At 38.5% G+C, this 27,887-nt stretch overlaps 2 protein-coding genes across 2 annotated transcripts; both read right to left on the reverse strand.

Moving 5' to 3' along the window:
* Positions 1-541: 541 nt before the first annotated feature.
* Positions 542-1,483, reverse strand: LOC122914468 (olfactory receptor 1009-like). The gene has a single exon (XM_044261083.1). The coding sequence runs from the start codon at positions 1,481-1,483 to the stop codon at positions 542-544; it is 942 nt and encodes a 313-aa protein (XP_044117018.1).
* Positions 1,484-16,310: 14,827 nt separating this feature from the next.
* On the reverse strand, positions 16,311-17,255 carry LOC122914469 (olfactory receptor 1009). Its single transcript, XM_044261084.1, has one exon. It carries the CDS (start codon positions 17,253-17,255, stop codon positions 16,311-16,313), a length of 945 nt encoding a protein of 314 aa, XP_044117019.1.
* Between the last annotated feature and the right edge of the window lie 10,632 nt (positions 17,256-27,887).

The raw sequence follows: 27,887 nt of genomic DNA on the forward strand, positions 1-27,887 counted from the left end.
GAAAGTATATTAGCCGAATGGCAAAAAATTAATAACTGAAATTAAGTAATAAAACTTTTTAAAAATTATTTTTTGAAAGATTTTTATTTATTTATTTGACGAGACAGAGAGAGAGAGCACAAGCAGGGGGAGCAGCAGAGGGAGAGGGAGAAGCAGGCTCTCCACTGAGCAGGGAACCCAATATGGGACTCAATCCCAGGACCCTGGGATCATGACCTGAGCCAAAGGCAGACGTTTAACCAACTAAGCCACCCAGGCGCCCCAATAAAGCTTCTTTTAAAATATTTGAGCGGTGAGAGTCTGAGAGAAGCAAAATTAAACGGACAATAGATGTGAACTCTAATATTGGTATATCACAGATGAAAGATCATATACAAGGCTGAATGAATCCATTAATTGACTAGATAAAGGAGTAAGTGGAAAGATGAATTAGGGCTGCAAACCAACCCCCAACACTTGCAAATGGCCTGGAATCCTAGGAAGCCACACAGTTAGTCTGTCTTTTTAGATTTCTTCCCCAATTTCCTTTCTACATAAGAATTCAGGCCCTACACATCTTCCTCCTAGTAACTGTCCTGTGGATGGCATCTTTGACCTCCTTGTTTCTCAAGCTGTAAATAAGTGGGTTCAACATGGGGATCACTGCTGTGTAAAACACCGACACCACTTTATTGATGTCCAACGAGAAACTTGCACTAGGCCGAACATAAATAAAGAAAAGAGTACCATATAGGATGGAGACAGCCGTCAGGTGAGAAGAACAGGTAGAAAAGGCTTTGCGCCTGCCCTCAGCAGAGTGGATCTTCATGATGGCAATGAGGATGTAAATGTAGGAGACCACGATAGTCAGACCACTGAAGACTCCCACAGCTCCAGCCACAACAAAAACTACCAACTTAGTAAGCCTGCTGTCAGCACATACGAGGGAAAGCAGGGGGGACATATCACAGAAGAAATGATTAATGACATTGGGGCCACAAAAAGGAAGACGAAATGCATTCGTTGTATGGGTCATGGTGTTCACGAACCCGATGACGTAGGGACCAACGACCAGCTGAATACACAGTCTCTGGGACATGGCAACGGAATACAATAATGGGTTGCAGATGGCCACATAGCGGTCATAGGCCATGGATGCCAGCAGAAAACACTCTGCTGCCACAAAGAACCCAAAAAACCATTGTTGCAAAGCACAGCCCAAGAAAGAGATGACCTTCCTCTTCACGAAGAAGTCAGTGAGCATCTTGGGGCTCACAACAGAGGAGAAGCAGATGTCCACAAAGGACAAGTGGCTGAGGAAAAAGTACATGGGCGTGTGAAGGCGGGAATCAACCTGAATCAGAATAATCATACCCAAGTTTCCGGTGAGATTGATGAGGTAGAAACTCAGGAAGAGCAGGAATAGGAAGACCTGAAACTGGGGGTTGTAACTCAAACCTGTGAAAATGAATTCAGTGACCCTCGTGTTGTTTTCAATGGCCATTGGCTGGTTCTAGTTTCCACTAGAAGAACAGAGGAGTCACAACAGATTTGGTGAACACATCTTCAAAAATGGGACACAGAAAAAGATATACCGGTAACTGGGAGAGCCTTAGGGGTGATATGACCTCATTGCATCCTGTGGCCAAGGAAACGCAAGTGAGATAGGGACCCAGGCAGAAGATCAGATCCGAAGCTGTCATATTTTAAGACTCCGCAGAAATCCATCAATGCCGAGAGGAGAAGACAAAAATCCAGGAAAAAAGAAGCAGGTTGCTAAAGGTCCCATGGCCAGCTGATCACAGAGATGGCTCCAGAGCAGATGTCCAGTAACGCTCACTTCAGTGAACTTTGCTTGCATTCACCAGGGAATCACACACAGCAGGGTGGAAGTGAGGCAAGCTGCGGAAGAAACGAGCAGCCACTCAGTTTTAGAAGGTACACCGTGCACTTTGCGATTATGACCCAAGGCTAAATGCATGGTCTTCAACTCTGGAGCCCGCCGCCTCTGACCCTGGGAAAGTCTTCACTGTGAAACAGGAATGATCATAATAACACCCACCTTGTAAATTTGGTGTGAGGATACAATGAAATAACACATGCAAAGCACTTAGCAGAGTCTCACTGAGCACCTTACTAAGTGCACAATAATTGCTAGTATTTTTGCCTTGCATGCTTCATTGAATAAGTTTGCAAGGAGAAAAATTGAAGGTCAATGCACATTCATGCTGGTGACTGGCAGAGATGGGCTTTCCACATGTTTTTGTCCAAACAGACTGTGCTCTTTCCTTTGTCACTGCAGAAATTGTGTGTTCACAATTCCACTCCTCACAAAGAGATGCAAAATCCACTCCACTATGAGTACGGAATAATGTGTGTTTGGCTGCCTACTCCTGATGTTGAGGTTACCACCAATGGCCACTAGCGGGAAGCCCGTAGGATAAGAGACTGGTGTCCTTGAGTATCCCTTTATGGAAATAGGGAAGAACTCTAGAAAAGAGCCTAAATTCTCCCACCTATATACCCTCCATCTATTCCTTGTCACTCTCTCAGGGTGCCCTTGGTTAGGTCAGCTGGTCTTTGAACATGAGTTGTTTCACATGTTCAGTGTAACTAAAACTCTTTCTCTTACTCTTTTAGAACTCTCTCATCTGCATGAGAGGAAGATGTTTAAGTGCTCTTGAACCCTACTTATACTTAACTTATTTTTTAAAGATTTATTTACTTATTTATTTAAGAAAGAGAGAGAAAGAGAGTAGGGGGAGAGGCAGAGGGAGAGAGAGAGAGAGAATCTCAAGCAGACACCCCGCTGAGTGGGGAACCTGATGCAGGGCTTGATCTCACGACCCAGAGACCATGACCTGAGCTGAAATCAAGAGTCAGACACTAACCAGCTGAGCCACCCAGGCGCCCCTATACTTTACTTTTAAAAAGTTTTATGAGCCCAGGACTATTGGAGTGCAACATCATACTTAGACTAGACACTTTTCCTCCAGTCTTCTAATCTGAAATGTACTACTTGACTTTAGCAATGTCTCCTCTGAGACCAGTAATGCAGCTTACCTTAGATTCTTTGCTTTAGGCCATTAAAGAGAAAGATCCGATGGCCTGGCAGACAGTCCATCCATCACACTCAGCTCTTGCTTAGGTCTCTTCAAGAGCCTAGGAACTCCTCCAGGGTCCGTCCAACACTACCTGTCAGTCTTCCACTCGGCAGTCGCCCAAAGCTCCCAGACAGTACCTTGTCAACCTTGGTTTCTAAAGCTACCCAGACCTTCCACGCACATTTTAATTTCTCAGGTTCTCTGCTGCATTTGGTGCTTACTCCATAAAAATCAAACCACGCAGAGTGGGGAAACACACGCAGCTCTCGTATTCAGAGCACTAGCATAATAACAACACAGCCTGTGATAATCTTTCCTTAGCGAGGAAATTACCCAGGTGGTATAGACAGAGATGCGAGTTGAATTCAGTGCAATCTCTTTTCCCTTCTTCTTCTGCTAAAGCTTTGGTCCCATTTTATACTTTTGTGAGTATATTGCGATCCAGTTGCAAAACCTAGATTTATCTCTACATAAATTACCTCTTCTTAAATTTTTCTCAGTCATCCAACAAACAGGAGGATCATGCCCATCCTGGCCGTCACTCAAATATATAATTTATGTTAATGCCACTTAAAACGAGTTGTGCTCTCTTGAACTTGTTGAAAATCAGGTAGAAAGAACAGAAAATGATTTAGAAGTTCTCAACTTACATTCCAATATGCTTTCTCCTCTTTAAAGATGGCATGAAGATCTAAAGTAGGAATGAGCCCCGTGTGTCAGCGTTCCTCTCTCCCCCTAACACGGCTGCCTTCTCATGCACAATAAGTCAGACTTCTCTGTACTCATTTGGTTTTACTTTTTTTACTCTCTTTCCTTCCAAGAAGAAAAGGTGGAGTATTTGCTGCAAAACATACTCCGAGTCTTCATCAATTAGATAAAAGTTCCCTGAACTAGTTGCATCACCTTTTCTTCGTGGTTGCTATGGAAACTCCTCTGTCCCCAAAGTCTACCATAGCTTGGAAATGAAGCCCTCAGGGAGAGTCCAATCAAAGTTTTGCTTCATACACTAAGTAAGTCTGACATGAACTGTTTTCTTTTTTTTTTTTTATTAATTTATTTATTTTCAGAAAAACGGTATTCATTATTTTTACACCACACCCAGTGCTCCATGCAATCCGTGCCCTCTATAATACCCACCACCTGGTACCCTGACCTCCCACCCCCCCCGCCACTTCAAACCCCTCAGATTGATTTTCAGAGTCCATAGTCTCTCATGGTTCACCTCCCCTTCCAATTTCCCCCAACTCCCTTCTCCTCTCTAACACCCCTTGTCCTCCATGCTATTTGTTATGCTCCACAAATAAGTGAAACCCTATGATAATTGACTCTCTCTGCTTGACTGATTTCACTCAGCATAATCTCTTCCAGTCCTGTCCATGTTGCTACAAAAGTTGGATATTCATCCTTTCTGATGGAGGCATAATACTCCATATTGTATATGGGCCACATCTTCCTTATCCATTCGTCCGTTGAAGGGCATCTTGGTTCTTTCCATAGTTTGGCGACCGTGGCCATTGCTGCTATAAACATTGGGATACATTGGCCCTTCTTTTCACGACATCTGTATCTTTGGGGTAAATACCCAGTAGTGCAATGGCAGGGTCATAGGGAAGTTCTATTTTTAATTTCTTGAGGAATCTCCACATTGTTCTCCAAAGTGGCTGCACCAACTTGCATTCCCATCAACAGTGTAATAGGGTTCCCCTTTCTCCACATCCCCTCCAACACATGTTGTTTCCTGTCTTGCTAATTTGGACCATTCTAACTGGTGTAAGGTGATATCTCAATGTAGTTTTAATTTGAATCTCCCTGATGGCTAGTGATGATGAACATTTTTCATGTGTCTGATAGCCATTTGTATGTCTTTACTGGAGAAGTGTCTGTCCATATCTTCTGCCCATTTTTTGAGAAGAATGAAACTCGACCATTCTCTTACACCGTACACAAAGATAAACTCAAAATGGATAAAAGACCTCAACGTGAGACAGGAATCCATCAGAATCCTAGAGGAGAACATAGGCAGAATCTCTTCGATATCAGCCGCAGCAACTTCTTTCAAGATATGTCTCCAAAGGCAAAGGAAACAAAAACAAAAATAAACTTTTGTGACTTCATCAAAATCAAAAGCTTCTGCACAGCAAAGGAAAGTCAAAAAAACAAAGAGGCAACCCACGGAATGGGAGAAGATATTTATTTGCAAATGACAGTACAGACAAAAGGTTAAAATCCAGGATCTATAATGATCTGTTTTCTGATCATCTTATATTTGTTTTTAACTGGATGTACTCCCTCCATTCTATTTCCAGGCTAAGTCAGGAACCTCTAAGGACTCCCAGGTAAAATGACGTAGTGTGGAGAGGGTGGGCCACAGGGGAAACTTAGCTCCCCCGGATTCTCCCTCTATTGCCTTCATATCTTGGGAACAAGGGCAAAGAATGTGGAAAATTAACTTTTCTCAATGATAGCATTTATGACATGTAGCCAAATAAACTAATCTTCCCAGGACTTTGCCCAAAACATACAAAGCATTTAACCACTGTAAACAATGGCTGAAAAGAGAATTTCTGAGAATGTATTAATGATCGTTAAGCTGAATGGCAAGACATTATATTATATTTGAACTGTTAACGTATGGCAAGGGAAATACATTTCTTATTGCCAAGAAAGGAATAAAAACCAATGAAACAAAGTGATTCAGGGCTCTGTTTCCTCTGCAACACAAATATCACCAACCAAAACAGAGTCGAAATGGATTCCAGCCTAATGGCAGAAAGTGTAAGGCCTTCAGCAAGCAACACAACTTCCCACTCTAGGAGACTTTGTTGACTTTTTATTAATTTCTCAGCATGCTTCTATAGTCTTTAGAGCGAGTTTTCCATGAGACCTTAGTTTTTGATAACAACTTTCTGTTCACTCTACATATGAAAGACGTATGTTAAAAACTGAAAACTGTTTAGATATCACCCTTTTTTTTGTTTGTTGTTTTTTTTTTATTTCCAAGTTTTTATTTAAATTCCAATTAGTTAATATGCAGTGTAATATTGATTTCTGGTATAGAATTTAGTGATTCAACACTTACCTAGGCCCATCACAAATGCCCTCCTTAGTGCCCATCACCCATCTAGACCATCCCCCCCCCACCTCCCTCCATCAACCCTCAGGGTCATTAAGAGTCCGTTCCATGGTTTTATGGTTTGCCTCTCTCCCTTCTCATCCCCCATTTTCATCTGCTTTGTTTCTTAAATTACACGTATGAATGAAATCACAGGGTGTTTGTCTTTCTCTGACTGACTTGTTTCATATAGCATGATACTCTCTAGCTCCATCCAAGTTCTTGCAAATGGCCAGATTCTGTTCTTTTTGATGGCTGAGTAATAGTCCATCTTCTTGACCTTTCATCAGTCGACAGACCTTTGGGCTCTTACCATAATTTGGCCAATATTGATAATGAGTTGTCTGGATAATAATTCTTTTTTATTGTATGACAGTGTGAGTCTATAGGTTCAATATCGCTAAAGGTTTATATGTGTGTGCGTATATGTGTGTTTTCTTATGTAAAGTGTCTACAACAAGTGTTTGTCATTAGTCAGGATTTGGGGAGTAACTCTGGTCCTGTTGACTGTCTTCCTGATGATTGGTTAATGTTGTTTGAAGAACTGGTTAATGCTTGTTCTGGAAGCATATTTATATTTTCTCTTTGGGGGTGAATTTGTAAGTGGAAATTCTTTAATTCTTCCTATGTGGCTTATCTCATAGTTATTTTTATTTCCTTTATGTATATCTGTTTTGAATCTTGAGAATATATATTTCTAAGATTTCTTTTTTTTTTTTCAGGGTTTTATTTTTCTTTAATTTATTTATTTTCAGAAAAACATTATTCATTATTTTTTTTCACCACACCCAGTGCTCCATGCAAGCCGTGCCCTCTATAATACCCACCACCTGGTACCCCAACCTCCCACCCCCCTGCCACTTCAAACCCCTCAGCTTGTTTTTCAGATTTCTTTTAAAATTTACTTCCTGAATGGCGTGCCTGGGTGGCTTAGTTAGCTAAGCATCTGACTCTTGATTTCGACTCAGGTCATGATCTCAGGGTTGTAAGATCAAGCCCTGAGTTCGGCTGTGTGATGCATATGGAGATTGCTTAAGATTCTCTCCCTCCTTCTCCCTCTGCCTCTCCTTCCATCTCTCCCCCCCCTAAAAAGATAAAATAAAAATAAAAAATAAAGGAAAAACCCATAATAAACATTAAAAATCTTTAAAATTTACTTCCTGAAGTAAACCAAAGAAAGACAAATACTGTGTGATTTCATTAATATATAGAATCTAGAAAACAAAACAAAACAAAAACTCATAGATACAGAGAAATGATTGGTGGTTTGGTAGTTGCCAGAGACAGGGACTGGAAAGGTGAGCAAAATGAGGTATAAGATAAATTAATCCTGAGGATATAGTGTACCCAATTGTGATTATCATCAGTAATATTGTATGCGTATTTGAAAGTTGCTAAGAAAAAAGTTCTTAAAGGTTCTCATTACAAAAACAAATTGTAACTCTGTGGTGATAGATGTTAACAAAACTTGTAGTAACCATTCTGCAATACATATATCAAATTATTACACTATACACCTAAAACTAGTGCAATGTTATATGTCAATTAAATTATTTCTGAGGTCATAAAGACCTAAATTGCAGATAGTTTATTTTTAGCTGTATTGATATAATCACTGCTGATTAAGTTGAAATTTCAAATTCATAAGGCAAATCCATTTGTCAAAGAAAAGGCAAATAATTAAGATTATTTTTAATATATATTTGTGTGCCCTTAAAAGCATTTTTGTTATAATAATGTCAGATGAATCTTGAAAAATGTTTCAAACTGATGCAATTTTTAGCTGAAATATAAGCCTTCTTTCTGACAGCTACAGTCTAAAGCGATCTCTCCCTGTAAATTTCAAAACTTGTAATGACCTTCTATATAGAATTTATTGGTGCCATCTTTTCCTATGGAGATTTTGTGTTACATTTACTATATGACCATAAAGGAGAGAGACCACAACACAGTCAATGCCATAGACATTTCAGGGTTTCTATAGCTCAATCGACAATAGCATTTTACAGTTATCACTATTATTTATATGTAACTATTATCCCATGAAGAGGAAAGGGATTACTTTTTAAATATTCTTAAGTTCCTGAATAATTAAAATACAAATATGAAAAAACATAAAACTCAAAAATAAATGTTTGCCAAATATTCTAATCTATGTTCAATATTTATAGATGGACGTCATAATAAACATGAAACAAACCCATCCATAAAATTTTATTTATTTTCAAGGTTGCAAAGGACAAACCAGGAAAAGTATTTTGCAGCTAATGTTACAAAGGCTTTTTGCTTATTGTTATGATGATGTATAGAGTTACAAGAATGTTGGATGACAGAGTACAATCTCTGAGCTATGTCTTCTAGAACAACTGTGTCATAACTTTGTTACTCATCGTAGAACATGGTTCCTCCTTTGTACCTTAACTCTCAAAATTTGAAAGATAAGAATATGAGAGTAGATCAGACATGTTAAATTTTTATGTGCAATGAACGTTAAAGTATGTGATGAGAGGCAGAAAAAAATGTAAAAAAATAAAAAATGATGTGATGAGAGATCCCATGTAAAGTACCCATTCCTGTAGTTCCCCCTTTATGCACAGAGGATGCATTCCAAAACCCCCAGTAGATGCCCGAAACTGTGAATAGTACTGAACCTTCTATAAACCTCATTTTTTCCTATGCGTACATAGTTTAATTTATAAATTAGGCACAGTAAGAGATTAATAACAATAAATAATAATAAAATAAACCAAATCAATATACCGTAAAAAAAAAAAAAAAGAAAAAAAAAAAGAAAGTTAGGTGACTGTGGTCTCACAAAATATCTTACTGCACTGTACTCATTCTTCTTGAGATGATGTGAGATAAAATGTCTACATGATGTGATGAAATGAGGTCAATGACACAGGCATTGCAACATGCCCTTAGGTTATTACTGACTTTCTGACAATACATTGGAAGAAAGATCATCTACTTCCAGACTGCAACTAACTGCAAGTAACTCAAACCCCAGGAAGCAAAACCAAAGGTAAAGGGGGGGCTAGTGTATATAGGCCCAAACATACAAAATGTATCTATGATTTCACAGCCCTTTAAAATTAATTTTTAGGACTTTTTTTGAAACTTTTTTCCCAAGCCTCCTATCTTAATAATGCTTTCAATTATTAAAGGAAATGTTTGTGGACAAAATTATTGTGATTTATAAGCTGATGCTGTCATCTAGTGGCCAAGTTTAGCTACACCTTAAGGAGGAATTCTTAAAATGCTACTTCACTATGGAAACCTGTCTTCCTTTTATTTGAATCCTATATTCTCTGAAACCATGTTAATAGGTGACTTTTAAAAACAAGAAGGATAATAAAATATATTTCATGACTAATGTGAAATTGTGCCTTTCATGGTACTGAAATCACATATTTAAAGCAAAACTTGTTCTAAAATAAAACTAAATATGTAAAACTAGGATTTTCAGAATCGAGGATATAAGGTTATTTTGAGGGAATCTTTGTTAACATGAAATGGCAGAGAGACTAATATCAGCCTCAGAAGTTAATGATCATCACATTCCTTTCCAAATGACCTCAGATGGATTTAACAAACCTCTGTCAAATCACTTCTGGGTCAGATATTGTGCTAGACTCTGGTGATAAAGAAGTATCTCCCCAGGACACGTGATAAGGAAGAATTTCTTTTTGTTTAGGCTACTAAAATTTTATGAAATTTTGTTGGGAACAGATGGTGTCTTATGCCTTCCTAACATCCATAAAGATGATCATATAAGATTTTTATTAGACAAGCAATAATAATAAATTAGAAATGCCAGTCACAATCTTCTGAGAACTTATCTGTAATATTTTTCTGAATTTTATAATAATAAAGTGCCCTACATAATGTTATCGCCACTTCATAGATGGGTATAGTAAGAAGTTGTTTGTTTAAATTTTCTGTATTATTGGATATAGCTCCTTATTTTGAATTTTACACCATGCAGTTTTACTTGGGAAGAATGAATATAACTAGGCCATTCCTATCTAAATTCTCTCTCTCTTCTCTCCCTTTTTCTCCCTCTCCCTCTATCTTTCACACACCCAAATCTAAGCATATTTTAAAACAGGGTTTTGTTTTGTTTTGTTCCTTGTCTTTCACCTTGGTAGGGGATAAGGATGTGTGAAAACGGCATCTCTTCCTCTCTCCAGATATCTTCCTTAAACCTCTCTCTCTCTCTTTCCTCAAAATTCCATTTCAAATGCGTCCATCTGGAATAGACCAGATGTCCCTTTTCCCATTTTTGGTAAGAGAATGACTCTTTCAGTGTAAGTAACGTGTCCATCCCACACCTGGTGGGGGCTGTAAATCACGAGATTCTGACTCTCCAAAACCGCAGAGTTAACACTTGTGCCAGGAGAGGAAATCAGTCAGAGAATCCCAACACCCTGGACAGAGCTGCCAGATTGGGGGGGGGGGATACAAGAGGAAGAGGGCAGGGACATAGTGCAGGCACACCCTCGAGATATTGTGGGTTCCCTTCCAGAGCCGTGCAAAAAAAAATGAGTATTACATTAAGCAAATCAAATATTTTTTTTTGTTTTTCCAGTGTATGTAAAAGTTCTAGTTACATTATACTGTAGTTTATTATGTACGATAGCATTATGTCTAGAAGAACAATGTACATACCTTAATTTAAAATACATTACTATATTTGTATACAATACATACAAAGCCTCTGCCTTCGGCTCAGGTCATAATCTCAGGGTCCTGGGATCGAGCCCCGCATCAGGCTCTCTGCTCAGCAGGGAGCCTGCTTCTCCCTCTCTCTCTCTCGCCTGCCTCTCTGTCTACTTGTGATCTCAGTCTGTCAAATAAATAAATAAAATCTTTTTAAAAAATAAAAAATAAAGACACATGACTGCTAAAACATGCTAGCCATCATCTGGGCTTTCGGCAAGCTGTAATCTTTTGGCTGGTGGAGGATCTTGACTCCACATTGACGGCTGCTCACTTGTCAGGGTGACTGTGGCCATTTCTTAAGGTTAAGACAACATGAAGTTGGCCACATCCATTGACTCCTCACTTAACCACTCAGAGGTCATTGCAGGCTTATTAATTGGTCTATTTCAGTACGACGTCTCAGAGAATAGGGAAGCCTAAGGAGAGGGAGAGAGATGGGACCAGCAGCCAGTCGGTGGAACCATCAGAACACCCTGTCTACGCCAAGGTTCCCCATCTTACATGTACATGGTTTGTGGTGCCTCCAACAATTACCATAGTAACACCGAGATCGCTGACCACAGATCATTAGAGCAAAAACAATAATAGTGAAAAGGTTTAAAACATTGCAAGAACGACCAAAGCGTGAGAGGGAGACTCAAAGTGAGCTAATGCTGTTGGGAAAATAATTTCCCATAGAATCGCTCATGGCCAGATTGCCCCAGACCTTCAACTTCTGACAAGCACAGTTATCTGCGAAGGACAGTAAAGTGAAGCCCGATAAAATGAGATATGCCCGCATTTGTTTCTCTGGAAGGGTGTCAAATGGGGAGAGAGAACATGAACAGAAACTCCTTCTCAACTCCATGCCTTTTTAAAGTGTGCTCTCCTGATTTTACTCTCCTTTAATGCATGAAAGCATAAAAGTCAAGCCAATAGTCAACCCAAGTGTGGCGTGGGTGTTTAACTCCCACGGTCTGCCTTCGAAAGAGGGATTTCCATCCGTTTGAATTAGAAGTGGTTATGTAAGACAGGAAACTCAAAATGACAGTCACTGTAAAAAACTATTCAAAGAAATTTATTTTCTCTGTCATTAAGCAGATCTGGAGGTCGTCAATAGAGGACTAGTAAGGGCAGAAATACAGTAACAAGAACGTAAATGCTTCCCCAAGGTAGCCGATGAGTGCTCAAGGTCCAGCCATTAAATCTGCGTTCCAGGGAATAGGAAGGATACTGGGGAGAGGCAAGGCGCTTTCTGAAGTTCTAAGGAGACTTGGTAGAAGCATCTTACGAAGTTTCCACTCTTCCAGCCAGTACCTGATCGCATGTCAGTCTTTTATTATGCTTTCAATGTGCTCAGCTAAAAACAGGACACCTGTTAAAGAAGAGGAGAAAGAAAGACGGGATGCTTCTCCAGCAGTTTTGTCTGTAGAGACAAAGGGAAACTCTTGGTTTCCTTTCTCAGCTATTCTTTTTCCTAGTTGATCTTATCAAGGTGATGGTATTAACATAAAAGCTAAAAGCTTAAGTTTTGGTCTCTGGGATCTAAGTTAAAACCCCATCCCCACTGCTCATTAGCTGCACGGTGCATCCTGACATCTACTGTCCCATTATATTATTTTTGTAGAACTAGTACTGATGTTTAGCTGATTTACCTTTACTTACAAGCTTTTCTCCCTTAAATATATGCTCCATAGAGGAAGGGTCTTTGCCTGTCTTACTCACTGCTGTATCCTCAGAACCAGATAATGCCTACGAATTAGGAATCATCACTCACCATCATTGTTAATTTTGTAATTTTTTGGCAATTAAAAATCTTCTTGAGAAGAATATTTAATAGAAAATAGTTTATTTAAAATATTTGATCTGTGATTTAGCTTAGAACTGGTTAAAATAATAGTTAATATGAAATTTTGTAAAATTACACACACACACACACACACACACACACACAGAAAACTACTGGAATAATATAACGCAAATATTTAACATAGAGTATCTATATATACAAAATCATATTACAAAAACATGTGTTTTTTAAGATTTCACTATCTTTAAAATAGACTGTACATTTATGCATATCTGAAAGCTATATATATTACACAAACATACAGAAATAGAAAATGCCTGAAATAAGTGTATTAAAATAGACACATTTTTATACGCAACTAGTGGGATGACATGATTTTTTCTTCTTTCGTTTCACTTTCCAAATACTCTAAAATAATTAAAGCCCCCCCAAAATGTGCTTTCGTTGTTTCTCCTAGGCGATAACAGCAAAAAAAATTTCAAATTTAGGCTCATATTTTATACTTACTAGTTCAAAGACTTTTTGATTCGATTTATACATGAAATGATAGGATAACCTAAGTAAATTGAAACATCTCAATTAAAAAACTGTTGTGCCTCACCGTTGAAAAGCAGTGAGGCAAACCATGGTGAGAATGGTTTGTGGATCTCTTGGAGGGCACAAAGCCTCTCATCACATTCAGTGGGAACTCTGGCTAGGTTACAGATGTGTGCGCTCTCCATCAGCCCCATGGGACCTGCCCTTCAGCCCCACTATATTTGGCACTGGAATTGCTCAAGTGAGATTCTAGGTCTCAGTTACTGACCCACCACTCTGAGTTGATGTGAGATAACGGCTCACATCCATCTAAATGAGTCTATTGGTTCATTCCTTAAATGAGGCACCCATAAAATATCAAGAGCCTTGGCAAAAGTAGTGTCTACACAGATGATCCCAGTGGATTTCAGGGAATTTTTAAGCACCTGAAGAACAGCTGATGTCACCCACTCCATTCCGAAGATCGAGTTTTTACCAAGAGATGTTTTAGAGGCACCGGGGTTCATAACCAAATTTGCATCCCTTTTCTTGACTGGAAACTTTTTCTTAGGACATTTGTTAAAGTTTCATTAGTTGAGTGAAACATAAAACGTGGTATAGCTTGTCTGGTGTTATCACCCAACATCATGAGATGAACAAAATCTTAAGACTCGGGGACCCACATTATTTGTCCATCAGCAAACCCCCCAAGGCTGTAAGAGTCAAGTATTACAGAAGGGAGGAGCTGGGCCGTGATTTGGATCAACTCGTGCTGAGACTCAGAGTGGCCACTGAATGACTGGGAATGCATTTCCTGCCGTCACCTAATGTAGCTTTCCTTCTTCCAGATGGCTTCAGGCACATTACGTGTCATACGCCGTAGGGTACTTGGGGCTCACAAAACTCCCCATAGACCTCAGGCTGAACCAAATCTACCTGGATCCCAGTAACTCAGGTGAAAAATGTTTGGGATGTTTTGTTGTAGTTATTTTTTTTAATGTTGCATAATTTTCCTAGTCCAAAAATCATAGAGAACACAGATCAGATTCATATTTGTACCCTGAAGCATTAAACTTAGAAATTAAAGACTCTACTGCCAAAAAACTCAGTAAGAAGGGGGGAAAAAAGAGAATGCCCAAGAACCTTCCTTCAGTGCAGGATCTGTGCTATAAAGGCACAGCCTAAATAAAACATTGATAATTTTCCTTTCACCAAGAGAAAATGAAATCACTTATTTCGCCTTTGGAGCAAACACACACACCTGAGAATGTTGATCCCAGCCTTTATCTAATCAATTATTTCAAAAATAAATAAGGGATGTAAATTAAATGGAAGGAATTTCTGAGGTAAAATCTGAATCCTTTTCAGAGCATTCCATCGGCACTAATTCTGTCTCTCCTGTTTCCTAGCCCGTGACTCATTTCTGCTGTCTGAGGCAGTCGCCTCATTGAAACCAGGATTATCCCTAGCCTATATACCACTTGGTTGTCTTGGTAGTCCGTTCCTTCCACAACCCGCTCACTCCCTCGGAACTCAAGCCACTCTATGCCAGTCCTTGCAAAGTTCTCTGCCTATAATAACTGCATTAGTCAAAACAGGCTCATGATCCCAAGAAGGAATGGCTGGGACACCATCATTCCACCAATACTGGTAAAGAAATTATTTATTTATCCACTAACACCATCATGAAATTTATTAGGGCACAGACTTGAGATACATTTATACTTTAGTTCTCCCCACATCATTCCTGAGGTATGTCTCACTCTGCTTTTTCCCCTTATATCTTTCTATAAACTGGAGATAAATTCTCTATTTTTAGATCACATTCAGCGATCAGGGCTCAAACCACTCGGGCTTGCAGCAAAAAAAACACTTTTCAAAAAATCACGTTCTCTTCTCTGATGTAATTATAATTCCTCTTGAATGGTTCCACTGTTGTGTGAGGGACAGACAGGTGTTAAAATATATTTTAAACTTCATTTTATTGTATTTCTTTTTCTTTCTAATTTGGAACAACAAAGAGAGACTAACATGAGAATAAGATATACATTTTCTTCATTTTAGTTTACCTCTGGCTTCTCAACACCTATTGCCTCTGATTTTTTTAGAATTTCCTTGTTCTCTCCTTCACCCGTTTTTATTTTATTTCTAATTTCTATAATAAACGGTGCCAATTTATTTTTATCTGAAAGAAATAGAAAAACTAAATATAGATATTAAAGTAATAGTGGGAACAGCTTCAGAGTCAAATATGTAAAAGAGACATCTCTCTTGTCACTTGTCACTTGTTGGAAGAATAAGAATAAAAGTTTTGTATCGTCAATATTGTTCACCTTCTGCTTGTATTTGCTTTTTTCTGCAGTCATTGTAACATAGTATTCTCAGAAGCAAGGACAAAGAAAATACACATAAGAGATATTTGAAGGAATATGATATGAGGAGTTCCTTTTGTTAAAAAAATAATAATTTGTAGTAGAGGCATCTGGGTGGCTCAGTGGTTTAAAGCCTCTGCCTTTGGCTCAGGTCATGATCCCAGGGTCCTGGGATCCAGCCCCGCATCCAACTCTCTGCTCAGCAGGGAGCCTGCTTCCTCCTCTCTCTCTCTCTCTCTCTGCCTGCCTCTCTGCCTACTTGTGATCTTTGTCTGTCAAATAAATTTAAAAATAATAATAATAATAATAATAATAATTTGTAGCTAAGTGACCTGCTCTGTTTTCTATTTTCAATTCTGGATTTAGGAATGGAGGTCATATATGTCATTCCAATGAGTCTCTGCTGGTCTGGACACATATATTGGTCCAACTAGTGCCATAGCATTAGTAGCTAGATGATCTAGCACTTATTAGATTTTTATCTTGTGCTCAATAATGGAATTATTTGAGGAAACAGAATTGCTCTGATTTTTGATGACTGGGGGTTTTTATCATCCACGTGCACATGATTGAAAGGGAGCTTTAAAGAAATAGTTGGCAAGGATTCCATACTCTAAACTCTGCACATTGCTAGTCTCTTTGGATGATGACCAGATAGACTAACCATGTCTGGAAGCTTTTCCTTCTATCTATTTTGTATTCCAGATTGGAATTTAACTTCTGATGCAAAACTTGCTCCTGACGATCGTTCTGCGCATGGCAGCTTTCACTTCTTTATTTCTCAAGCTGTAGATGAGAGGGTTCAACATGGGGATCACCGCGGTGTAGAAAACCGACACCACTTTGTTGACATCTAGGGAAAAAATTGCACCTGGCCGCACATAGATAAAGAAGAGAGTCCCGTATAAGATGGACACCGCCGTGAGATGGGAGGAGCAGGTGGAAAAGGCTTTGCGCCTCCCATCAGCAGAGCGGATCCTCAGAATGGCAGTAAGGATGTAGAAATAGGAGATTATAATTGTCAGGCTACTGACAACCAGGACGGCTCCAGCCACAATGAAAACCAACAATTTATTGATCCGGGTGTCGGCACATACCAGAGAAAGAAGGGGAGACATGTCACAGAAGAAATGATTAATAATGTTGGAGCGACAAAAGGGAAGCCGAAAAGCAGCTGTTGTATGAGTCATGGTGCTCAGGAAGCCAACAGTATAGGGTCCAACCACCAGCTGTATGCAAAGTCTCTGTGACATGGTTACAGAATACAGTAATGGGTTACAGATGGCCACATAGCGGTCATAGGCCATGGATGCCAGCAGAAGGCACTCAATGGCCACGAAGAACCCAAAGAACCATTGCTGCAAAGCACAGCCCAGGAAGGAGATGGCCTTCCTATCAGCGAAGAAGTCCGTGAGCATCTTGGGACCCACTACAGATGAAAAGCAGACGTCCACAAAGGACAGGTGACTGAGAAAAAAGTACATGGGCGTGTGAAGGTGGGAATCCATCTGAATGAGAACAATCATACCCAAGTTTCCTGTCATGGTAACGAGGTAAAAAAATAGAAAGAGCAAGAAAAGGAAGACTTGCATCTGAGGATGATACTTTAAGCCTATGAAAATAAACTCTGTGATTCTTGTATGGTTTCCATCAGCCATTGATTGCGTTGATCTTCTAAAGTGAGAAAAGCAGAAAATAGATGATGCGCACAACTTTAAATAATTTGAAAACATAACATGATACACAAGAAAAGAAACTACAGGTCCAATTTGGGAACATCAATGTAAAAAAAGACTAAATTAAATGCTAGCAAATCAAATATAGTAAAGTTCTTAAGAGCAATATGGCTTAAATGTTTTAAAGAGATTAGAACTAGGAATTGGGTCACCATTTGAAAACCTATAAAATTTCTCACCACATTTACATATTGAAAGGAAAAGCATTAAATTACTTTAATAAAATTCTTTAAAGAATTTGATGAAATGTGACTCAAAAAAAAAAGAAAAGAAAGGAAGGAAGGAAAAGAAAAACTTCCCAAATTGGAAACAAAAAGGAACTACTTAACTCAGTAAGAAGAATATTCTTGAAACTCCCAGAGAATATATGTGCGCAGGGTAAGCACTGGAAACATTCACACTATAACCAAAAACTAGATATTCTCACATTTTGTACTGTTTAACATTATACTGGAGAACACATCTGAAGTATTAAACCATAAATTTAAAAAGATGTAAGAATTCTAGAAAACAGGGATAATATTTGCAGACAAAAGTGTACAATAGTCAACCAATAAAATGACTTTTTTAGAAAAAAAAATGAAGGAGTTCATCCAAATAGTGAAGATCAGTGTAAAAAAGTCAGTAATTTCCTATGAATTATAATGAAATGGAATCATTGACTCAAAACGATAATATAGCTATAAATAAGCCTTATAAGGAATGTTCAAGATTCATATGAAGAAAAATATAAATTATAGGACTTTAGTGTGCCAGGGAAGAAATGTCCAAATGCCTATGCTATGTATTTATTAAGATTCATTTCTTCCTGAGAAAACAAAACTTAGCTCTAACAGGGAGAGGAGAATCTTCATGGTCATTTCTCATGTTGGAATCGCAGACACAGATACATCAATTGTGAAGTGAATAGGAAACAATATTTCCCTCACAGATAGACTACAGATATAAAGTACCCTAACAACATTGGGTGGGGGGTGGGTGACAAATATTTTATTACTCAATGAGAAATTTTATTTTCTAAAATTATAGACTATCTGAAATTTTTGTTTGGAATTATATCAGCAAGGTGAAATATTCCACTCTGGTTCTGGATTATCTAAGTCCATCTGACAGAGTAAAACAGTCTCAGTCCCCAGCACAGGTACAAAACTCTGTGTGAGTTTCTGATACAACTCTCTACATGGGTCTTACCTTTATAGTTTTCAAGGAAACAGGACACTGTGCTACCTGTTTGGTTTAGGCCTATTCTGATGTTGTAATGTTGGCCCCTTTACACAGCCCTGCTTTGTTTTGAGCTCATCAGAACTGTTCTTGATTTAAATTCCACCTAACGGCCCTACTTCTCAAAATCCTGTAATAACATCTTCTTTTAATTTATGGTTTAGTACTTCAGATGTGTCCTCCAATATAATGTTAAATAGTACAAAATGTGAGAATATCTAGTTTTGGGTTATAGTGTGAATGTTTCCAGTGCTTACCCTGTGCACATATATTCTCTGGGAGTTTCAAGAAGATTCTTCTTACAGAGTTAAGTAGTTCCTTTTTGTTCCTTTGTTCAAGGAGACAGCCATAGTTCCTAGCTATGGTGTATGGTCTCCCACATTGCACTGGGTCAAAAGCTGATTGGGTCAGGCTACAAACTTGCTCCTGGCTGTCTAAAACTGATTTAAGGCTAGAACCACCACCACATTATGTGGCAAATTTAATGCAATTCCAACCAACTGGAAAAATTAAATGAAAATATAATTTTTGAAGAGACAATCTGATTTTTCAATTTGTGGAAGAGAAAAATGTTCAAAAATAGCAAAGACAATTTCAAAAAAGGAAAGCAAAGAAAAGAGATATACTATTCCAGATATCAACGCATCAATAAAGCCATTGCACTTAAACCCATAAGATGTTGTTACTAGAGGGGCGCCTGGGTGGCTCAGTGGGTTAAAGCCTCTGCCTTTGGCTCAGGCCATGATCTCAGGGTCCTGGGATGGAGCCCTGCATCAGGCTCTCTACTCAGCGGGGAGCCTGCTTCCCTTCCTCTCTCTGCCTGCCTCTCTGCCTACTTGTGATCTGTCTGTCAAATAAATAAATAAAATCTTAAAAAAAAAAAAAAACGATGTTGTTACTAGAATAGATGAATAGGAGACAGAAAAACTGAAAAACTATAGGCAGATCTAGGCATAGATGTCAATTTAAAATAAATAAGTTTTCTTTCAATCAGCAAAGGAAGGATTGATTACTGCTAAAAAAAGTGCAACAATATTTGTATAAAAATTTGAAAAAATAGATAATATTAAAATTCTACCCCACACCACTAAACTAAAAAGGAAACTTCTAACTATAAACATGTCCTATGAAAACACTGAGGAATAACGCTATGATGTGTTGTAAGGGTTGGTCTTCTAAAACGGAACATAAAAATCACCTGAAGAAAATGGTGAACATTTTTACTACATCCTAGTTTTAAGTAGATGGATACACTCCAAGTAAAAATAAGACACACAGATGGAAAAAATACTGGAGCATATGTCACAAAGGATTATAATCAGATCACTTCAAGAACTGCCACACATTAGATACTAAAATACTCATGGTGACACAAGGCAGTTAGATGCAGACTGGCCTGCTGCAGACGGGATGCTTGAAGTCCCAACGAATACGAAAGGATGTTCAATATCCCAGATCATCACAGAAACCAAACTGAAACAACAATTATATGCTATTTTCACCCATCAAAGTGACAAGATATTCAGAAATGAGAAAATGTAAAATACTGACAAAGCCGGGAGACAATAGGAGGTCACAGGAAATCGGGGGCTGCAGCAAGGCCACAGCCTCTGGATGGCAGTGTTTTACTGTCTCTTGAAAAAAAAATTTTTTTAAGTGCATACTGAGGCCTCAGAAATTCTGAATTAAAATTACTTAGCATCCACCCTGAGGAAACAGAGAATGGAAAAACAATGATGTCCTCTTCACCTTTGCTCCAAGTGATTAAAAAATAAACTGAAATCCATACAAATAGTCTCTGAAAGGCATTAACAGCAAATAAATCTTGGTATAGCCATTCTGTGGACTATTTTACAGACAGTTAAAATTAATTAGATTACCTGAGGGGAGGTCGGAGGAGGGGCACGGGTGAGATAGGTAAACGGAATGAAGAGAACATGTACACTGAGGAGAAATGAGTAATGTACAGAATTATTGAATCACTCTATTGTACACCTGAAACTAACACTATATGGGAATTATGCTGGAATTAAAAAATTAAAATTATGTGGTAGAAATGTGGCTATTATTCCAAAATATGTGAAGGAGAAGCAAGTCACAGAATGATGTGTACAGTATGATAGCAGGAACATTTTCAATGTTTTCTTTAACTTTAATTATTTAAGTGTGTTTCTGTGTGTGTGTGTGTGTGTGTGAGAGAGAGAGAGAGAGAGTAAATAAGTCTGGACAGATGAGGAACCAAAGGAGTACTCATTACCTCTGAAAACAGAGGGCCAGTGAACTGGGATATAGGTAGGTAATCAAAGGGGACTCTAGATTTAACCACAGTTTTAAGATTTAATACAAGGAGAAAATGCACATGCATTACCCTTGTAATTAAAAATAATCTAAGGGTGCCTGGGTTGCTCAGTTGGCTAAGCTTCTGACTCTTGGTTTCAGCTCAGTTCATGGTCTCAGAGTCCTTGAATCAAGCCCCACATTGGATGCCTCACTCAGTGTGGAGTCTGCTTGTCCCTCTGTCCCTCCTGCTGCTTGCTCTCTCTCTCTCTCTCTCTCAAATAAATAAATAAAATCTTTGGGAAAAAATTCTAAAACAAGACCAAAAAAAGGAAAAAAAGCAATCTAAAGCAATTCCTTAATTGCCTTTATTTATTATTTATTTATTATTAATTGTATTTATTTTTATATGAAATTTATTTCAACATTTAAAAAGAAAAAGTGAGAAGACAAATTAGCTACAATCAAGTGGGAGAAGAAAAACAGGCAAGGAAGAAATCTAGGAAGCCTCAGAGGTAGAAAGTGAGAAACAATTGCAAGCTATGCATTTGGAGTTCAAGATTTCTAAAATTATAGGAAACAGAGAGTACTCTGGCCCCAATCTCACTGTTTGTAAATAAGAAAACTGAGGCTCCAAGATGTCTGACTCAGGACCACAGAGCTGGTGGCAAATACACAATCACTTTCCACCTGCAGTTCAAAGCAATGATTGGCTACATGTTTCAGTATTTTTAAGGTTACAATGAATACAAAGGGGCAATAAGCTTTTGTGAGTATTCAAGACTTTGCAAAGCACCTGTGCCCCAGGTGCTTTGCAACATCAGCCCATTTGCTTTCCACCAAAACCTAGGTAAGAAACACGTTGCTACCTATTTTTTACAGAAGAGGCTATGAAGTGTGGAAAAGGGTGCCTGAAGTGCCAGAGTTAGTATTTCGTATTTCGTAAGAGTCATTGGAGATTAAGACACGGCCCCATCTGGATGCAGAGTCTCCCTCCTTTTAAAGATGCCACTCTCCCAAGCGGGAGCCTTAGATCTCTCAGAGTCTCAACCCGGTTCTGCATGCTGTTTAGAGGGATAGAGAATCAAGCAGTGCCTGTATGAGAATTTATCAGTGGAGGGGCTGTTGATGACAAAGAGAGCAACAAAGCTCCAGAGAAAACCTGTGCGGAGTCCAAGTTTGTTCAAGGACGAGGGCTCTCAAACACTGCAGCTGGGCTCTCAGTTATAGTTGCCTCCTTTGCACCCATGCTTTGAGTGTGAGGCTCATAATACAGGGCAACATTCCATGCAGATGACTCCCCACCTGGAGAAGGTGGCTGGACTTCTTCTGCCCTTGGCAGTCACTGAACTTGAAGAGGCATTTCACTTGACTATAACCTCTTTGTGTCTGTTACAGAATTTCACATTACTTCATATTAAGTTTGCTGCATTGATTACATTCTAACCAATTATGGTCTGACAGTGGATATCTCTCTATGTACCACAAAAAAAAAAAAAAAACACACACACACACACACCCCACATTCAAGATGTCAGTCATTTTCATTTTCCCATAAGCCCATTTATACTAAAATTCTTGAAGAGTAAATGCAGGAACCAAAGTGGATTTTTAAAAGTGCTTTAAACTTACATTCCAATGAGTTCCCTTCCTCTTCCAAGAATTAAAATTAAAGTGGAGTATAAATTGTACTCTTCAGCATGTGCTCCTTCTGCCCACCGTCATCTGTGCCTCTGCACAGAGAAGAGGTCAGACTTTCTTAGAATTACTTGGTTTTATTCTTAGTGTTCATAAGATTATGGTAAGCTTCCACTCCAAAACACATTGTCTTTTCACTTGGATCAAAGTTTCCAGAAGTAGTGACATCATTCCTTTGTTCTGGGAGAACTTAAGTCCCAAAGCATGTCATACCTTGGGAATTTGATAATAGGGAATTAAATTAAAATGTTATTTTTTTACTTTAAACTCCAAAAAAAAAAATCCACTGGGATCAACTTACTTGTTTTCTGTACTTGACTGAGTAAACTCTTTTATTTCTTACCTCCTTCTTACACAAGAAAACATTTCAAGAGTAAACTTCAGTGCCGTGTTGTAGCAACTGCTGTTTTCCCCATGAGAAGCACAACAAAATTTTTGCAACTGTTCGCCTAGAGATCACTACAGCAGAGGACCAGCGACCAGAATAACTCAATTAGCATTGTGATCATTCATCTTCCGTTTCTGATACTCATAGAAAAATCACCGAAATCATGATGTGTAAAGACTCTCCATCATATTCACACAGGATTTTTTATGAGACATTGAGAGAGGGTTCACTGACAAATTCAAGCCTGATACAACAGTTTTTCAGCTTTTATTGATGAATAACACACCGAAAAGTGAAAAATCTTAAACGTACCCTTGAATGCATGTATGCTGCCACCCAAGTCAGGAACTAGAACATCTCCACCATCTATATCATGTTTGTGAAATTCATCTTTGGTTGAATGAATCTCTAGGTCATGTATTTTATTGATGCTAGAACTCTATTATATTAACATCCTACAAATGACTTATTGATTACATTTTTCTTGGGCATTTGCTAGGTTTTAACTTTTGTGATTTTTTTTTCTCTACTGAGCATCCCATGACCACCTTGTGTTTTGGTGTTCATGATCATGCATTTCTCTTGAGAATATATCTGAGAGTAAAATTTCTTTGTTATGGGGTACAGATATGTTCATATTGACCAAGAATTTAGGAAGTCGTCCCTCACCCATTGCTTATACTTCTGTAAGTACTGTATGGGGGTCAGGGTTTGTCATTTTAGCCATTTCGGTGAGTGTCTTGTGGGACCTCATTGTGCCTTTAGCTGCCACTTCTAAGGAATTTGAGAAATTTTGCAGTATTAAAGGTCATTTCCATAACCACTTGCATGGATTGGCTGTTAGAAGTCTTGCCCACATTTTGTCACTGGATTGCCTTTCTTTAAAAATTACAATAGTTATTCATATACTTCAATTATCTCATTTATCTGCCTTATAAATATACTTTCTTGTCCTGTGGCTTCCATGTTTACACTCTTAAGCATAAACCTAAGTTTTTATTTTAGTGTAGTTCAGGGAATCAATATTTTTCTTGATATTTAGTATTTTTGTAAGCCTACTTTTTAAAAATTTCCTATCATATGTCATAAAGGTCCAATATTATCTTCTGGATGCCTTACTTCCTTGCCTTTTACATTTCAACCTCCAAATGATCTGGAGTTAATGTTAATATGTATTGTGAGATAAGAATAAAATTCTACTTTTTTCCCATTCAGACAGCCAATGAATCCAACACTATTTTTTTTCAGTCCTTTCTTTCCCCACTACCCTGCTGTGTCATCCTTGCCATAAATGAAGTATCCAGGTATTGGATCTGTATATCCTTTAATAATAAAGGTATTAGCATGCATTCATTAATACACCTGGACACTCTGCTCTGTCCCACTGGACTATTAATCTATTCTTGATCCTGTCTCTCTTTTTTTTGGAAGAAAAAGGAGAGGGGAGGAGCCAAAAGGGAAGGAGAGAGGAAATCCTTAGCAGGCTCCACTCTCAGCATGGAACCCTAGCAGAGCTCTGTCTCGTGACCCTAAGATCATGACCTGGTCTGAAATCAAGAGTCAGGTTCTTAACTGACTGAGCCATTCAGATGCCCCCAATCCTATCTTAATTACTATAGTTTTGTAAGTCTGTCTTCAGTAGAGGAAGACATCCCACCTGACTTGTCTTCTTCAAGATCGTCAAGATCCTTCTTCAAGGATATTTTGGATCCTTTGCATTCCATATAAACTTCAGAATCATGGCAATATCTTGGGAAGGTTTAAGTCTGGATTCACTATAACATTGCTTCTTCAGTCCTGCAGGACCTACGTTGACAGTTTCCTTTCACACCATGGGAACATATTATAAGACTCAAGCACACTTGCTGATTTGCTGTTCCCACACAGACCCATATGTCCCTCTTTCCTTACAACCCTTCTGACTATCCTTTATCACTTACTGAAATATTAGAACTCAAAATTCCATCTGTTCTGCAAGGTGTGTTGAATCATCACTTCATCCAGGAAGCCTTCCCTGATACCTTATGGACAAAAATAATCACTCTTTTTGAACTTTAACAGCATCTTTTTCTCTCCTCTGTCACTTAAAAATGCCACCACATATCATTCTTTGTTTATGTCTTGAGTCCCTCACTAACAAACTCTTTAGTAGATGAAGGGTCATATCTTACTGGATTGAACTGGCATTATCAAAAGTCCTAGTAAACATATGTTTCTATTTTCTGAGTTGTTGACAAAATGAGAATGCTGGTTACAAGGAAGAACCTTATACTCAAACCAATTTACTCAAAGAGTAATTTGAAATCCTGATTCCAAAATGAAAATGTGCTAAAATGAAAAGAAACTGTTCATCATAATCTAAGCAAATTCTGTATTTTCCAAAGGGCACTCCATGATCACAGAGGAGTGATTACCTTTGGAGACTTTACATCAAATTCTTTTCAGTTACATCTTTTTATAAATCTTACCAGAATTACAATCTTAAAGGATAACTGTCTATATCAAAATGTCCTCATTTTTGTCTGGAATAAGCAAATGTGAGCCCAGAGAAATACAGGTGGAAAGAGAGAGTAAGTCCCATCCCAATACAGGAGCTTGGAGGGGTCAAGAGGCACCTCCTTCATTTAACAGATGCCTGATGTGATCCATGTGGCTCAGGATCTCCAAAGCCTCAGATTCTCCAGCTATAAAGTGGATCAAATAATACCTATCACCAATGGCAAGTAAAATATTCAATAAGATATTTGCAAAATGTTTAGTACAGTGTTATGATATAGCAGATCCTCACCAAATGTATAAAATAACATTACTATTAAAAATTAAAATTCTACATTAATAACTGTTTTAAAAATTATATTAGCATAGAAACTAACAACAACAACAAAAGTCAGAACTGCAAATCCGGTAAGGAAAACACACACACAAACACAAATTAACAAAGACAACCTCGGATGTCAATTCTTCCCCTTCATAGACTACTGTTCTTTAGGATAGATGTTTATTTTGTGAGCATCAGTGTGGGTGGAAGATTTCCTATAATGTCCCTGTGAAGTTCCCTAATCTTTGCCCTAATTCTGGGAATCTCTGAATATGATGAAATACCATGCATATGATTATGTTACATTATATAACCCAGTTAAATTTCTTGAAAGACATGACCCTGGATGACCTGTGGCTCCCAAGATTTCTCCAGCTCAGAGCAGAAGAGTCAGACAGGTTGGAAATATACAGAGAGCTAGACAAGTCACTGCTGGTCGAAGCTGAAGGGGCCATGACAGAAGGCAAGTGAGCAACCCTAAGATGCTGAGAGAGGTTCCAGCTGACTGCCACTTGGGAACAGGCACCACAGTCCTACAACCATAAGGAACTGAGTTTTCTCAAACACACCAGTGAGCTTGGAAATGAGCCTTCCCCGGAGCCTCTAGGAGGGAGCTGAGCCTTGGCAACAAGTTCATATCAGCCTTGTAAGAGTCTGAGCAGAGAATCAAACCATGATGGGCCTGGACTAGAGACTCAGGGAAACTGTGAGGCAGTGAATTTAGGTGGTTATAATTTTCCAGCTTTGTGGCAACTTCTTATGCAACAGTAGAAAGGGATGTAGGAGAATGTTCAAAAAATAATAATAAAAAAAAAGGAAATAGTTGATATAGAGGACAAGCAGAGAATTATTTTAGGTAAAGAGGTCCACAGGACCTCTGAGATGGCATCACATTTGAGCAGAGACTCAGACATGGTAAGGGCTGGCCTGCAGCATTGTCCCAGGATGAGGAAACAGGAAATGGAAAGGCCACTTAAACCCCTAGAATAACTGAAGAAATCCCACAGAGGATGTCCCACTGAAGGGGAGTGTGGCCTAAGCAGTCTGCTGCCCCTTCCCATAAAAAGCATTCAGACTGCACTGCTCAAGGCTACCAAGACAATTTGCTCAGCTCTTTGCATGGTCCTGTTTCCATGGCACATGGAGGCCTGGAGTGAGTATGAAAGAGACCATAGTTAATCCATCATAAAATGCCTGGAAGATCTTACAGATTTATGCAGCAAGGAGTCGCCTGGTGAAAGTTAACAAGTATTTTAATCTATTCTCGAAAGTGATGATTTTCATCAATGCTTTCATGGCATATAATAAATCCCTTCTCCCAATAAAACATTTCATGTGTCCTCCAACTTTCAACCGTGCCCATTCCCAAAATGTACACCATATAAAGGAATGAACAAAAGTATTCTGAGGATTAAAATGAATTAGTTTGTAAACTCTAGCCCCACCCCACCCCACCCCACCCAACAAGGTGCTAGAGTACTCAGAAGCCTTGTTACTATATGGGGGAGGGGACACTTTGTCCTTTGATGACCAAATAGTAACCTCTAGATTCTATGGAAATCCATACTATAAGAATTTTTTCAACTTTGCCGATCCCTACTTTTTTTTTTTAAAGAAACTCTTTTTTTTTTTTTTTGATTCTTTCAAACCATGAACATGGTATATCTTTAACTTTAGTTCTCTTTTTTTAAATTTATTTTCAGCTCAGGTGAACCATGAGAGACTATGGACTCTGAAGAAACTCTTTTTTTTGATTACCCTTCCTAAAATATACTACCTCTTCTTTTCTTGATTATCTTATGCTTGTCACAGATCACCATTCATGTGTAAATATTTTTCAGTCTTATTTGTTTGTCCTTCCACTATACTAGCCTGTAACCTCCAGGGGGACTTTTCCTCTAAATATGAATAATTCCCAGTACAGGGTCAGGCAAAGAGGACTACGTAAAAAAAATAGTTAAATGAGTGATTGATGCTGGCATTCTTTGACTCACATATCTTCTTAATTAAATAGCGTCGTGACCCACATCATTACCCAGGCCACTCACAAAAACTGAAAGAAAGCTTGACAAAAAACAAGCAAAACCAGCAAATATATTCTAGGGACTTAGAAATTATTTACATCCTTTAAAGAAAGCCTTCAAGAGAAGAC

This window comes from Neovison vison, chromosome 7 (genome assembly GCF_020171115.1).
Source record: "Neovison vison isolate M4711 chromosome 7, ASM_NN_V1, whole genome shotgun sequence".
NCBI lineage: Eukaryota > Metazoa > Chordata > Mammalia > Carnivora > Mustelidae > Neogale > Neogale vison.